The sequence below is a fragment of the Vicugna pacos genome, chromosome 4 (assembly GCF_048564905.1).
Source record: "Vicugna pacos chromosome 4, VicPac4, whole genome shotgun sequence".
NCBI classification, from domain to species: Eukaryota; Metazoa; Chordata; class Mammalia; order Artiodactyla; family Camelidae; genus Vicugna; species Vicugna pacos.
Window position 1 is genome coordinate 31880377 of NC_132990.1, and position 15747 is coordinate 31896123.

The following is a 15747-nucleotide window of genomic DNA, read 5'->3' on the forward strand; positions in this document are numbered from 1 at the left end:
CTTTCCTCCGTGGAGATGATAGTGAGCTTTTTTCACATTGATATAGTGAAGGGCATCTCATGTGGAGGTTAGGATCTAGAGACAGCGGGTAAGAATACCAAATGTATGGTCAGCACTATCCATGGAAGTCCCTTATAGCCAGTAAACAGCTGTGTGTGTGACTGCATATGTAGCCCTGTTGAGTAATTCTTACGCTCACTCTTGTCAGGCGTCAGCTGTCCTAGTCCTGAAAGAAATCTGAGCATTCCAGCCATTTCACCTTTAATATAATGACTAAGTCCTTACTGGCATTTGCAGGGATGGATGGAAAATTACAAAATGTCTTTTGATGCCTTTAAAGTTTACTTCTTCTGGTTTTAATATTAAGCCCTTAAATCCCCTGTACATCTTAATAGATAGGTTTGCTGTTGTACGGATTAAAGGAGATGTAATTTCATCATATGTAGATTAGGTTGTAATTTACAGTCAGCTATGTTGTGAACGGACCCCCGAGTGTATTTAAATTATAGTAAATGAATGAAAGTTACTGATGCTCATAAAAGATGATCAAAATGTGGGGAATTTTGTTTCTGTTCTATGTGAAAGGGGACAAAACGAACCCTGAAAACATCACTGTGGAAATTGAAAATGATCCCAAAGCATGGAAATCTTGGAATCCATGAGAAAGTGGATTAAAATATTTTATCTTCTAAATTATGTTTTATTAAGAAAGCTTTTGGAGAATGCCTCTTGGAATACTTTAACCCCTCATTTAATTTTCATTATAATGTGAAATAGCTCTGCTGCTCTTTGGTGCTGTGGGTGATCATTCTCAACATTATTTTCTTTTTCATGTGCAGCCCTGTTACAGATAGTGGCTTATTAATAGAGTGAGCCTTTTCTCCTTGGGTGATGGAGAAATGAACCACAGAGCATACTTCAGAGAGCTTTTCTTTTAGTCCTTGGGGATTTAGTAAGTATATTTGCTAGAAAGCAGTTAAATTAAATCACTGTCAAGTAATCAGTTAACAGGTTCCTCAGGTTACCCTGTGCTGGGGCTGTCACGGTCGTATTGACTAAGTGAGACTGCTGATAGGAGTGGGCTCAGGAGCAGAGAAACAGGCAGCACACGTTGGATATTCATGGTCCCTTCTCATGCTTCTTTTCATTTCACACCCATTTCAGAACCTAGAGTGATACAAGAAGTAATGTTTAAGACAAATGAAAGACAGTGAAATTTAAGACAGTGGGATCCAAACACACTGTCTCTGAGGCCATTGTCGTCTTCCTTCTCTTCCACTCTGATCGCCATTTCATTTACCACCATTACCAAACTCTCCAGAAGTGGGGTGGAAGAGGCAGAAGATGAGCCTCAGGATTTGGAGAAGAGAGAATGTGGCTGTGGAAACTATAGCTTAACCTGAAGTTTTAAGACAACTTTGGGTAATAGCAGGGCTGAGAATGGCAGGAACCATAGCATTAGGACAAGGAGATTTTCTTTTGACTAGAACACTCCTATATACCTAAACTTAACCAGCCTTCCAGTGCACGGGAACTCATTAGTTGGCAGGCTATTGTTCTAAGGAGCCACATTTAGTTTAATTTAATTTAATTTTACATGATTGCTAACTTTGATTAATGGCTACACCCACTCCTGCCTTGTAAAAAGAACAGAATGGTTCAAAGTTACACTGTGATGTGAGCGCAGGTTTGGTGTTTCTGACACAGCTGTACAAAAATGTTGGCACCAAATGCACATAAAAGGAGTTTTAAGGCTTAATAAAAATACAGACTAGTCATTTCTCAATGCAGCTTGGAGGTTGAGAACAGGATGCTAAGAGTTAATCTTTCAAATACAAATGGCCTCCTCCGTCAGGTTCAAAGGAGCAAAAACGTGTCTTCTGAGGAGCCACATTTTAAATACTGGGACTGTTAGGAGAAATAGGGTCAGACAGGATAGCAAATTGTGTTTTGCTAACTCACTGCCTTAGTTGAGTCCTTGGGTACTTTGTTTGATTTCTGTGCTCCAGTGTAAAAATATGCTGGAGATTACCCTGATGGCATATTGTTACACTGAAGATATAAAATCTTTTAATTTCATAGAGTATATGGTAGGTTATGTTTGCTAAATATTTAGTTTTCATCTCATAAAAATATTTTCACATTCATGTTCTTCATTTTTCTACTTATTGACCCTAGAGGGTGGGCAATATGGGGGAGAAGGCAAAAACGGGAGCTGGGATTAGGTCATTGTTTCTCAGAGTGGCTCCTTCAGAACCCTTAAGGGATCAGTGGACATATTCTGTGAGTCATGTATGTCCCCAGCAGCTTTTAATTCAGTGACTTCATTACAATTTGAAAGCTAATATAAGGATTTTCTGGATGTCCATCTTGAGACTGAGCCACTTGCTTTTCCTGCCCAAGTTCAGACTTGTTGTTCTGATTGTGTTGGCTTTGGTTAACTCAGCACTGAGAGGGGCAGAATTACTCTTGCTGCAGTTTTTCCTGATACACAGGTCCACAGGCAGAGTCTTGAAGAGACATCTAAACGCTTATTTAGATGCATCCAGCACTTGGGCACATTATGAAAGCATTATGGGTAGAACTTGAGTTTTGTTGAAATAAGCCTGTTTATGCTTAAAAGCTTCATTTGGGTCTTTAATAAAAGCCTGATGTCATGTTTGGTACAGTTAAATAGTTTCCTGTGCAGCGTTAACACAGGGCATTTATAGAACCGGAAATAAAATAAGGTCATGGTTTGACTGATATTGGATGTACATCCTCTAGTCTCTCTGCTGACTGAGCAGAGAGTTTCCTTTTTCCCTCTTGCCGTCTAGGTTCCTGTCAAAGGCACCCTCCTGGCAGATGGGGGGCACCTCTCACTTACATATGAAGGCTCTAACTTGTCATGGAAACCCCTTATAATTAGTGCTTTGCTTACTAGGAGTTGGAGTATATTAGCACATGCCGGTACATGTTCTTCATTATCTGTCAGATAATACTTGTTACAAAACAGTAAAATCACCTTTCTGCCAACAGTAATTTTTCTGGTTTTGTGTTTTAGATTAACTTCATCTACCTTGCCAAAAGCACAAAAAGAACCATGCTAACTTTAACTTTGGTATGTACAATTACATTCCTCCTCGTCTGCAGTGGAACTTTTTTCCCATATAGCTCCAACCCTGCCAGTCCAAAGCCAAAGAGAGTGTTTCTTCAGGTAAGAGCAGTTTTGCGTGAGCTATTTGAGATTCTGGAAAGGAAAGGCTGATGTGTTTTCAGCCTCATTAGTCAACAGTGAATTGGAAATGTCTGCTTGTTACTGTTCACATTACAGAAATGCACCTACTTGGAAAGACAAGAGCAGAGATGTATCATGAGCTTTTGGAAGTACAGATTGTAAGAATGTCTGCAGGCTGGGTGAAAATATGAACCCCCGTCAACTGGCAAAATAAAAGATATTTTAAAATGCTGGTAGGATTGATCTTAGGTATTGTTCAAAGTAATATGTGGTAACCAAAATCTAATAATTTAGGGATTAATATAATGAGATTTAGAATTTTCTTAGATTTCAGCTTTTTCTGTAAGCTTTTTAGAGCTGTTAAGCAGGAAAAAGAACTAAGTCACCTTATTTCCAGTCGTCTTCTGTTAGAAGGAATGGAATGGCCAAACCGAAAAGCCAAGAGTCATAACCTAGATAATTATTCAAGGACTTGAAAAAGTAATAATAATATTTGAACATAAATATCAGATTTTGAGAAAGAGCCAGCTGTTCCTTGTTTTTGTTTAGTCCTATAGGATACAGCAATACAAAACCTTTAGAGAACAGTAGCTGGTTTTTAGGAAATTCATTGTTTTCAGTGACTTGCTAATTTTTATAATTAAATTAGTAGTAGTTAGGGAAAGCTACATTTTTATTTTTAAAAACTCCTGTTCTGATTTGTTTTGGGGTTTTCTTGATCCCTAGTGCCAGAAGTTGGCAAAGTTTTCCAGTAAAAATCCAGACGGTAGATATTTTAGGCTCTGCTAGCCATGTAGTCTCTGTTGCAGCTACTCCATTTTTACAGAGAGAAAGCAGCCATAGACAGTGCCAGAGAATGAATGTGGCCGTGTTCCAATAAAGCTTTATTTATAAAAATGGTAGTGGACAATTTGGCCTGTGGGGTAGGGTTTGCCCCTGGCCTTTGAGTCCTTTTTCTATTCCTGTTTGATATTCTTCAGGCTGGTTTCAGCTGTTAATAGAGCTATTCCAGATGGAGCATGGTGCCTTCTCAGAGAATTCTGTTAGGCACAAGTCTGTCATCTAGCGGTGAGCTGTGATTCCTGTTTTTCTCTGCACACAAATTAGCTTCTTGTAACACACTGAAAGGGGTGTGTGTGTTTCTTTTAGAATGTATTTAAGTCCTTATCTAAAAGGAGTTCTAGTGCTCATGTCTTTTAAACCTGAAATAGGTTTTCAAAAAATTGTATATAAAATTTAAATATAGAAATATATTTGTAAGAAATAGTAAAACAGTCATCTGAATATTCGAGTTTACGAGAGAGAACATTAGAAAAGTTCCTTAGAAAACCCTAATGTTCCCTTCTTATTTTAAATATATTTGTATTGAAGCACAGTCAGTTTACAGTGTTGTGTCAGTTTCTGGTGTACAGCACAATACTTCAGTCACATAGGAACACACATACATTCGTTCTCATATTCTTCGCCATAGGTTCCTGTAAGATACTGAATATGGTTTAGTGCTCCCTTCTTGATGCCAATTCTTTTCCTCCTTTCCCACCTCCCAGAGTACTCACTCACAATCTTAATGTTTGGACTTAATCATTACCTTACTTTAACCACATATGTATGAATCTCTAAATAACAACATATAGTTTTGCCTATTTTTGAACTTCTTTCAGTTAAAGCCATACCATAAATACTCCTTGGTAACTTTTTTTTTTTTCACCCAGCAACACGCCAGTCTTCCAGGTTTATTTGTGTTACTGTAGTTCATTATTTTTTATTGCTGAATAGAAATCTGTTGTAGGATGGTGCCCCAATTTATTTGCCCATTCTACTGTTAGTAAACATTTGGGTTGTTGCCAGTGTTCGCTAATACGGACAATTCAGAACCAACACACTCTTGTACCTTGCTAGTTTCTCTAACGTCCATATTCGGGAGTGGAGTTGCTGGACTGGAGAATATGGGCACATTAACTGTATTAGGTAACGCTGAGCAGTCTCCCAAAGTGATTGTGGCAGCAGCCTGTGAGGGTCCCTGTTGCTCTGGTGCCACATCATTTCCTGGTGTCGTCAGCCCGACTCCTGTTAGTCTGGGGCACAGATGTGGGTGAAGGAGTTCAAACAGCAGTTTCCTCATTAGTCCTGTTCTTTTCAGCATATGACTAGAACATTTCATGACTTGGAGGGAAACGTAGTTAAACGGGACTCTGGAATATGGATTAACGCGTTTGATTATACCGGGATGTCTCACGTAACACCTCACATCCCCGAGATCAACGACACCATCCGTGCTCACTGTGAGGAGAACGCGCCCCTCTGTGGTTTCCCTTGGTATCTTCCAGTGCATTTCCTGATCAGGTTGGTTCATTCTTTCCTGCTTTAGTTGGGGCCTAGTTTGTTCCAAGTCTTACCACTGCGTCTGTACTTTATTATTTAAACTGGTTAGGATTATTTAAATTGGTCAGCACAGAAGTTGAACGTTGTTTACACTTTTTTTCTATAAACTACAAAACTTCTATTCTTTAGTGGGATAAAGCACTCAGAAGTCCCTCCCCCCCGAAATTTTGCTTTTTCACATTTAGAAAGTGTTTCCTCTAGAAACCTGAATAGTTAGAAAAGGTAGCCCTCTTAACAGGCCTGGGAGATAGCAGTTAAGGATTAATTTCATGTTGTTTTATTTCTGGAAAGTTTATGTTTGGCCGCAAAGGACTGGGTGTGAATAGGATGGGTGCTGGAATCAAGGTCACCTAGGATCTTTGTTCTTACCTTTGGGAAGATTTTATTACAATAACCTGGGCTTCCGAGAAATTGCCATTGTTTATCATATCCATCAGAGTTTATTTTTATACCCCAAAATGTGTTTCTTATATTCTGAGCACTTGCATGAGTTATAGACAGACATCAACTAATAAGGCAACCTAAATATTGAAGCCACCTTTCCAAATAGGAAAAACTGGTATCTTCCTGCCCCAGAAGTTTCTCCTCGAGATCCTGCTCATTTCAGGCTTGTATCCAAAGAACAGACACCCTGGGATTCTATAAAGCTGACCTTTGAAGCAACAGGTAAGTCAAACAACAATTTTTTCTTCTTTTCTTCACTTCTTAAAATTTTTAATAAGCACGTTTTTCCTTCAATTTGTAATAGTGACCAGTAACTTCGCAAGAACTTAGTGTTTCTAATAGGAATTGAAGCTGGTTAATTATGATTTTTAAGAGAAAATTTAATGGGCTTTATTTTTTAGAGCAGTTTTATGTTTACAGAAAAACTGAGTAGAAAGTACAAAGAATTGCCAAGCCTCTCCCCTCTCTCGGCTTCTCTTACTAGTAATGTCTTACATTAGTGTGGTTTCTTACAATTGATGAACCACATTGATACATTATGATTAACTGAAGTCCTTACTTTGCATTGGGTTTGGTTCACTCTTTGTGTTTAGTTTCTGTGGGTTTTGACACAGGCATAGTGGCATGCAGCCCCCATGACAGTATCATCCAGAACAGATTCACTTTCCTACAAGATCCCTGCTCCACTTCCGCCCTCTGTCCTCCATGCTCCCTCTGGCAGCCTCTCATCTTTTTACTGTCACTGCTTTGTCTTTTCAAGAACATCATATACCTGGAATCATACTTTGTAGCCTTCTCAGATGGGCTTCGTTCATTTAGCAGTATGCACTTAAGGTGCCTTTATGTCTTTTAGTGGCTTGATAGCTTTTTTTTTCTCTAACTGTTGTGAATAACATGATGGATGGACCAGTTTGTTTTTCTGCTGACCTACTGAAGGACATCTTGGTTGCTTCCAGTTTTGGGTAATTATGAATAAAACTGCTATAAACATTTGTGTTCAGGTTTTGGTGTAGAGTAAGTTTTCAGCTCATCTGGATAATTATCTAGAGAGTGCAACTGCTGGATTGTGTGGGCAGCCTGTATTTACCTTTGTGAGAAACTGCCCAAGTGTCCAAAGACAGTATGATTCCCACCAGTGGTGAATGAGAGTTCCTGTAGTTACACATTCTCACTAGCATCTGGTGCTGTTGGTGTTCTGGATGTTAGTCATCCTCACACGTATGTAGTGGTATTGTTTTAAGTTGCAGTTCCATAGTGACATGATGTTGAGCATCTTTTCATATGCTTATTTGCCATTTGTGTAACTTCTTCGGTAAGGTCTGTTCTGATCTTTTGTGTATTTATTAATTTTAGTTCTATTGTTGAGATTTAAGAGTTCTTTGTATATATGGATTTAAGTCCTCTGTCATGTAACTGTTTTGCAAATATTTTTTCCTAGTCTGGCTTGTATTTTCATGTCTTAGAAGTGTTTTTCTTAGAGCGTAAGTGTTTTAATTTATTGAAGTCCAACTTAATCACTTTTCTTTTATGAATCATGCTTTTGGTGCTGTATCTAAAAATATAGATGTATCTAGAGACCTGCCAAACCCAAGGTCTCTAGATTTTTCTCTGATGTTACCTTCTAGAAGTTTTAAAGTTATGCATTTTACATTTAGGTCTGTGATAACATTCTGAATTAATTTTTGTGAAAGGTATAAGGTCTGTGTCTAGATTCACTTTTTTTTGCACGTGGATTTCCAGTTGTTCCAGTACTATTTGTTGACAACTATCCTGTCTCCATTGAGTTGCCTTTGTTTCTTCGTCAAAGATCAGCTGACTTTGTTTGTGTGGGTCTATTTCTGGGCTCTCTGTTCTGTTCTACTCATCTGCTTCTCTACTCTTTTCCCATTACTGCACTGTTTCGATCACTGTTAGCTTTATAGTGTGTCCTGAAGTTGGGCGGTATCAAGTCTTCTGACTTTTTCTTCAGTATATTGCTTACTGCTAGTCTTTTATCTTTCCATGTTACCAGTTTGTCAATACCAACAAAGTTACTTTTTGGGATTTTGATTGGAATTGCATTGAACCTATGAATCAAGTTAGGGAAAATGACATCTTAACATTATTGACTCTTCCCATCCATGACATGGAATGTCTCTCCATTTATTTATATCTTACTTGATTTTTTAAATCAGAGTTTTATAGTTTTCCTCTTATAAATCTTGTACATATTTTGTGAGTTTTTTATACCTAAATATTTCATTTTTAAGGTTATATAAATAGTATTGTTCATTGGTGGTATATATATAGGAAAGCAATTGACTTTTTTGTATATTAACCTTGTATCCTGCAACCTTGCTGTAATTGTATTAGTTCCAGGAGTTTTTTGGTCAGTTCTTTTGGATTTTCTATATAGATGATCATGTCATCTGCAAACACAGAGTTTTATTTCTTCCTTCCCAGTATTTATACCTTTTATTTCCTTATCTCATGGCATTAGCTAGGATGTCCAGGATGATTTTGAAAAGAAGTGGTAAGAGTGGATGTTCTTGTCTTGTTCCTGATCTTAGTAGGAAAGTTTTGTTTATTTACCAGTTGAGGAAGTTCCCTTCTGTTTTTAGTTTGCTGAGAGCTTTTGTTGTGAATGAATTTGAATTTTGCGAAGTGCTTTTCTGTCAATTGATACTATCATGTGATTTTTCTTTAGCCTCTTGATGTGATGGATTAGGTAATTGATTCTCAAGTGTTGAGCCAATCTTGCATACCTGGAATAAAGCCCACTTAGTCATAGGGCATAAATTTTTTTTTACATTGATTTGATTTACTAATATTATGTTGAGGAGTTTTACATCTGTGTTCATGAAGGGGTACTAATCTATAAGTTTTCTTGTAATGTCTTTGTGTGGTTTTGGTATTAGGGTAATGGTGGTTTCACAGAATTAGAAGGTATTCCTTCTTCCATCTTCTGGAAGAGATTGTAGAGAAATTTGTATAATTTCCTTCTTAAATGTTTGGTAGAATTCACTAGTGAACCCATCAGGGCCTGGCTCTTTCTGTGTTAGGTGGTCATTAGTTGTTGATTCAATTTGTTTAATAAAGAACTGTATAAAAATTTTTTTTTCTTGTGTGGGTATTGGCAGGTTGTGTCTTTGAAGCAGTTGGTCCGTTTCGTCTAGGTTATCAAATTTTGGTGCATACAGTTGTTCATAATACTCTTTTATTATCCTTTTACTGTCCATGGGATCTGTAGTGCTGTCACCTCTTTCATTTCTGAGATTAGTAATTTGTGTCTTATTTTTTTTCTTATCCTGACTATTTTATTGATCTTTTCAAAGAACCAACTTTTGGTCCTATTTGATTTTATCTATTGATTTTCTGTTTCATTTTCCTTAATTTCTACTCCATTAAAAGGCTTTTTTGTTCTACTTAGGTCAGGTTCCTGGCAGGCAAGTTGCACATCTACTGCCCTGTGTTTTGTGATTACAGATGTCAAGAAATTAGAAAAAAATTATTTGTATGTGTGCAGGTCTGTTTGTGCACCAGCTACCACACTTTTAATTACAGAAGCTTTATAATTTAAAGATTGGGAGAATTAAGATCCTTCGTAGTTTTTGTTTTTCAGGATTTTCATTGCTATTTTTTGCATGCTTATTTTTCTGAAGTTTTAGAACTTTAGTTATTGTCTAACTCTAATATAGTACCTGTTGCTAATTGGTATTTTGGGAAGTATCTTAATAAATTTATAAATTAAGGAGAATGGACATTATAATGTTGTCACCCTATCCATGACTTGGTAATTAATGTCTTTGCTTTTGTTCATTTAATTTTGTCTTTTAGGAGTGTTACAAAGGTTTTGTTGCTATTATAAAGGAGGTTTTCTCTACTGTTAAGTCCTCTGGCTATATTTTTTATGTAAGAAGGTGGTTGACTTATGTATGTCAGTTTTCTATCTTGCTACCGTATTGAATCCCCCCCCCTTTTGAGTTAATCATTGATACTCTAGCACTCTCCAGGTATACCAGTAATTGCCAAACTTTAAAGACCAGATAGTAAGTATTTGGGGCTTTACACCATGTCTTTGTGGTAAATTTTTTTCTTTTTTGTTAACCACTTTTTAGAAACATAAAAGCCATTCTTAGCCGGAGAGCCATCCAAAAATCGATCTCAGGTATAGCTTGTTGACTACTGGATATCATCTGCAAATATTTAACTTTTCTTTACCAATTTTTATGCCTCTAATTTGTCTAAATGGCTAATGCTTCTAGCATAGGGTAGAACAGTGGTGGAGATGGTGAGCATCCTTGCCTTGTTCTTGCTATTAGTACCAAGGTCTCCAGTGTTTTCCCACAACTTTAGGCCTAAGGTATGTATTTATTGTGTTAAGGAAGCATTCATCAGTTGTCACGCCTTGAATATTTTTAAAAGGAATAGGTTTTAATTTTGTGAAAGGCTTTTTTAGCATCTGTAAAAATAATCACAGGATTTTTCTTCCAGTTTTAATAAATGGCATATTCTACTAGGTCATGGCCTATTGCTTTCTTAATGTGATGTTGGATTTATTTGGTGATATTTTATTTAGAAATTCTGCATCAGTATTCATAGTCCATGTAGTTTGGATTTTTTGAGTACTCTGAGATCTAGGTATACATTACAAACATTACCCATCATAAAATAGCATATAATGAAAAATATGAAATATAGATGTATAACTGAATCACTATGCTGTACACCAGAAATTAACACCTTGTGATCCAACTACACTATACTTCAATTTAAAAAAAAAATCACAAGAACGGTAAGTTTTCCTTCATTTTCAGTTTCTTGGAATAAGAACTGTTTGTTTGAAAGTTGGGTTTCGGCTCCTCTGAAACCACCTGGGCCTGGTCCTTTTTCTAGGAAAATTGGCCTGCTTTAGCTTTATATCTGTGTTCAGTTTTTGACAATCTGTATTTTCCTAGAGAAGTATCCATTTCATTTGGGTTTTCAGACTTAGTAGTATAGAGGTCTGCAGAGTGGTCATGTGTGATTTTGTAAAATTTCTTGCTACTTTTCTTCTCTGTGTATTATCTGTGTCTTCTCTGCTCTACTCTCCTGTCCCCCTGCTTTTTGGTCAGGTTAGCTAGTGGTGGTTTTGTTAATTTAAAAAAAAAAAGTCAAAAACCTGTTATTAGGTTCGTTTTGCTTTGTTCTCTATTTCATTGATTTCTGCTTTTATCTGTCATATTTCCTTGTCTTTTAAAAAACTGTCTGCTTTCCTGAAATAGCCTTTGTCTTACCTTTATTTTTACCCTTTCTGAGTCTCTTTTAATTATGTTATTTGGAATGCAGTATGTATGATTAGGTCTGGCTTCATAAGCCAAAGGAAAATTTTATTCTTAGCAGCTGGGTTAGGTCTACTCACATTTACTTTTATTACTGATACTTTGGGTCTCAATTTTGTCACAATATCTTAAAACACAATTTTATTTGCTATATTCCTTTTTCTATGGTGTCATCTTTCCTTTTTAAAAAAATACTTTCTGGCACTTGTTTATATTTTTGTTTTGCTTCTTACTTAAACCTTTTACTATCTATGTGCCCAATTTTTAATGGCATTCTTTAACTAACTCTGTCAGCTTATACAACAGTTTATCTGCTTCCCCCATTCCTCAGAGTTTGTTACATGCAACAGTTGTACATTAGTCTTTTACCCTCACCTCAGTAAGTACTGGTTTATCTTAATAATGTATGTGGATATATTAAAATACTGTCAGTTCTTTTGCTACAGTTTTTGCAGTTACCTCCTGGTTAGATAAGCTTATTCTCTAGATTTCTGAAGAAGGGCTCCTGAGTGCTAGGTTCTTGTGCATTTTAAGGGCCAGGATTTAAACACAGATTTTCTCCTTGTAAATTCTCTTCCTTTTCTGCTTCACCTCATTACTTACCCTTGTTGATACACAATTAATGTCCACCCTGGCAGACCTCTGGTAGGTTTGTACTGAGTGTCTCTAAAGTGATGTAAAGCATGAACCTCCCAGTCTGATTTGGGTGGTGGGTTTCTTTCTTGTTGCTTTTAAGAAGGTTTTTTAAACTGTTCTTTCCTTTTATCCTACAGGACCAAGCCATATGTCGTTCTATGTTCGAACCCACAAAGGGTCCACACTTTCTCAGTGGTCTCTTGGCAATGGTACCCCAGTCACAAGTAAAGGAGGGGACTACTTTGTATTTTATTCCCATGGACTCCAGGCCTCCGCATGGCAGTTCTGGATAGAAGTACAGGTAGGAATTTACCAGTATTGCTGGGATCACTGATCAGGTTCCCAGGTGGTATTTGGCAAGAACCCTGGGATCAGTCAGTATTCTACCTTCATAGAACAAAGAACTGACTTTCTCCTCCAGGTCTTGGAAGAACAGCCAGAAGGAATGGTCACTGTGGCCATTGCTGCCCACTATTTTTCTGGGGAAGACAAGAGATCCTCCCAGCTGGATGCTCTGAAAGAGAAGTTCCCAGATTGGACATTTCCCTCTGCCTGGGTGTGCACCTACAATCTCTTTGTGTTTTAATCCTGTGGATGAGCTCTAATACTCCATGTGGCACGGTTTCTCCTTACGGATGTTTGTATGTAAGTCAGTGAATTTTAATGAGCATGTGTTCAAAGAGCTTTGTGGACGAACACTCTTCAGGGCTAAGCACTATCGTGGTTGCACTGTGGGGTGGTGTGCATGGCCTGTTTGGCACCTGAAAATACCAGTTTTCTAGCACTTAAAAGCACATGTGGGTATGGCCACTATACACATTTTATATGACCTTAGGGACAAAAGCCAACAGACCACTTTAATAGTCGTCCTCTTAAGATCATGAAAGGTGTAGAAGGTACTATAAGTCCACTGTTAATGATACAAATGACATTTCTAACTAAAGCCCAAGACCATTTGTTGTGTCAGGGACAGTAGGTAAAATATTCACGGAGGTAATGACTCCCCTTGAGACCTACTACCTCTGTAGGTCATTAGAAAGCGACTGTGCTAAGGACGGGAAGAACCCCTGGGCCTGTGCTGAGAGCTGTGCTGCTTCAGGCAGCGTCTGGAGTGTGCTTTGCATCTCTGGAGCCCTGGTCCCAGCGCGGAACCTGCGTTGGGTTGGTGACTCCTGTTTTGACAAGTGGTCACTGAGATCCACTACTGCATTGCTTCTCCGAGGTTGCTTTCAAAGCCTGTTCCCCTTTCCACACGTTCCACCTTGAGCAAAGGACCATTTGTCTAGTTACCTTTTCCTCTGGAGCTTCAGTGTCTTTTGGTTTAGACTGTTGTTTTTGCAAGTTTTATGACCTTAACTTCTTTCCTCAGAGCACTGAGTTGCCATGGTGGCTTATTCTGAGATGGGAGAAGAGAAGGGCGTGGAGTGGCCGGGCATTTTATATTTATTCTCTTCATTTTGTAGCAGTCTTCTGTTGTCCAAAGTTAATCCTTTAGGGTATAATTTAATTGATGAACTAGGTCCTTATTTTTGTCTGTTTTCCAGCTAGTTGAACTTCAGTTTCTCAGTAACTTCCTATGTCCAGTAGAGCTTGCTTTCCTGAGACTTGAGGCTGTGGCTTGTACTGGAATGTCCTCCTGTAACTGTCCTTTAAGTTGTTGGTGTTCAAAGCCTGCATGATGGCAGCCCTGGGATCTGGAGGTGCTTTTCATGCTGAAGAAGATGGCAGTGTAGCATAGCAGTGCCTCTCATGGCTTCTTGGCTTGAGCAGTGGTAAATTCTGCTAGCTTTTTTCCATTGAAAAATGTAAAAAGTTGGACAAATTTTGAGTTTAGCAAGTATAGGCCCACCCCCAAAACATACTAAAGAAAAGCTATAGTAAAACAAAACAGAAGTGGGCACATCCAAGTGCCACTCAGATCTGCCCAAGCACAAAGAGCATAGTAAGTGTGCGTCGTAGAAGAAAATACTTCTTAAAATGCGATGTATACAGTACGCTCTCTTAATCATGCTCAAGTTGCCTGCCTAATTTACAACTTAAAAATTGACTGGACCCACAGACAGCAGGGCTGCAGCCACAGCTGAATAACATTTGGGCTGTCACATGCATGGACACTGTAGGAACCATATGCAGTTGACCTCTTGAACACAGGGTTCACAATTGCCAACCCCTGCAGTTGAAACTCTGTGTATTACTTTACAGTTGGGCCTCTGTGTCCGAGAGTCCACATTCCTGGTTGTAAGTACTGTAATACTCATTTAAAGAAAAAAAAAATCCATGTATAATTGAACCTGCACTGTTCAAACCCCTGTTGCTCCAGAGTCAACTGTATCACTAGTCTCGAGTGTCAAGTGGTACACAAAAGCTCTGCCATGTTTACAGCTTGTACAGAATCACAGTTGTTGAGAAAAACAAACAGTAATATCTAAATTAATTTCAAAATACAGGCCTATTTTCTGTTCCCGTGATTAATCTGCAAAAGATTACTGGAAATTATTTATAGAGAAAAGAAAGCAAACTCCGAAGTGTCGAGGAAGGACATTATATGAGAAACAAACAGGTCCCTATGATTTTTTTTTTCCTTTGGGAAGGATATCATTACTCCTTTTCAGTAATCACGGTTTTCTTTTTTGCCTTTGGGTTATTTTCCTGTGTGAACAATTCTCTTTTGGTTTTCTTTGGCATTATAAAGGTTTGATATTGTACAAAGTCAGTAGCAGGATGCTTAGCATTCTGGGAGATTAATGCCAGAAATGGTTAATTACACATATTCATGATTCTGTTAATAAGCACACTGTCAGATGAGTAGTACCTGAGATTAAAGAAGTTAGAGTACCTGATTATTTGATTAACTACTCATTTCTAAAAGGGTCTTTTCAAATTCTAACAATTGCATTATTTCCTACAGGATTTAAAGGTAGTTAAGCACAGTTCTGCACATTCAGGTAAAGTGTGAAGGAATGTGATTTTGAAGAAATTCTTTCTTAAAATGTACACTGTGTCTGACCTAAGCATGACAGGATTCCCAAAACGTTACCACTGAGGGAGCCATAAGCCAGCCTGCTGACTCAGGAAGCTGTAGGAAGAATTACTACATCTGTTCATTCTTTTCACTCGTTTGGTGAGGATTAACTATTGCCTTACAAAATTACTGAAATAAACTTTTAAGCATACTAGTTAGTATCTTTAACAAAGAAACAGCTCTTTATTTATATTCTCCTGTATCCCCATATCTGAAGTTATTTTAAGTCTATGGGGCCTTCCAAAAAAAAAGGCTGTTAAGACCTAGGTGGCTCAGGGAGGTGTATCAGCTATTTTAATGGGTCATGTGAGCAGAGAACTCAGCATGGCTCAACTGGAGTCTATCTTACTGTGGAATGTAATTGTGTATCTGAACTTCACTGAAATTAATGGCCTACTCACTTGGTAAAATGTTAAGCTTCTGCATATTTGCAATTTTATCATCTCCAATGGCAAGGAAAATCACTGAAGGGCTAAAAAAAAGGAGGATGTTCTTTTACTGGGGGATAGGAAGGAGGAAGAAAAAACTGTCTTTCAGCCAGAGAGTGACCCAGTGCTCATTCCAATCTCCACACCAGGGAAGGGCCACACCACTGCCTAAAACAGAGTACTCACCTGTGAGCTCCAAGAGCTCTGTGCCAGTTACTTACCTTTCTGAGCAAATTCCCTCTGGACACTTCAGTCCAAGTGAAGCAGCTGAACAACTTTTACTTCTAATAAACTTTGCCTTCTTTTAGGGCCAATAAA

At 38.0% G+C, this 15747-nt stretch overlaps 1 protein-coding gene across 1 annotated transcript in view; it reads left to right on the forward strand.

Moving 5' to 3' along the window:
- The window catches only part of ERMP1 (endoplasmic reticulum metallopeptidase 1), a 41988-nt gene extending 26241 nt beyond the window's left edge, over positions 1-15747 (forward strand). Inside the window, exons 11-15 of the mRNA XM_072959480.1 lie at positions 3044-3196; positions 5358-5560; positions 6150-6265; positions 12117-12280; positions 12401-15747. Of these exons, the coding sequence (XP_072815581.1) occupies positions 3044-3196; positions 5358-5560; positions 6150-6265; positions 12117-12280; positions 12401-12565 (801 nt within the window). The 3' untranslated portion in view covers positions 12566-15747. The remainder of the gene's footprint in view (positions 1-3043; positions 3197-5357; positions 5561-6149; positions 6266-12116; positions 12281-12400) is intronic.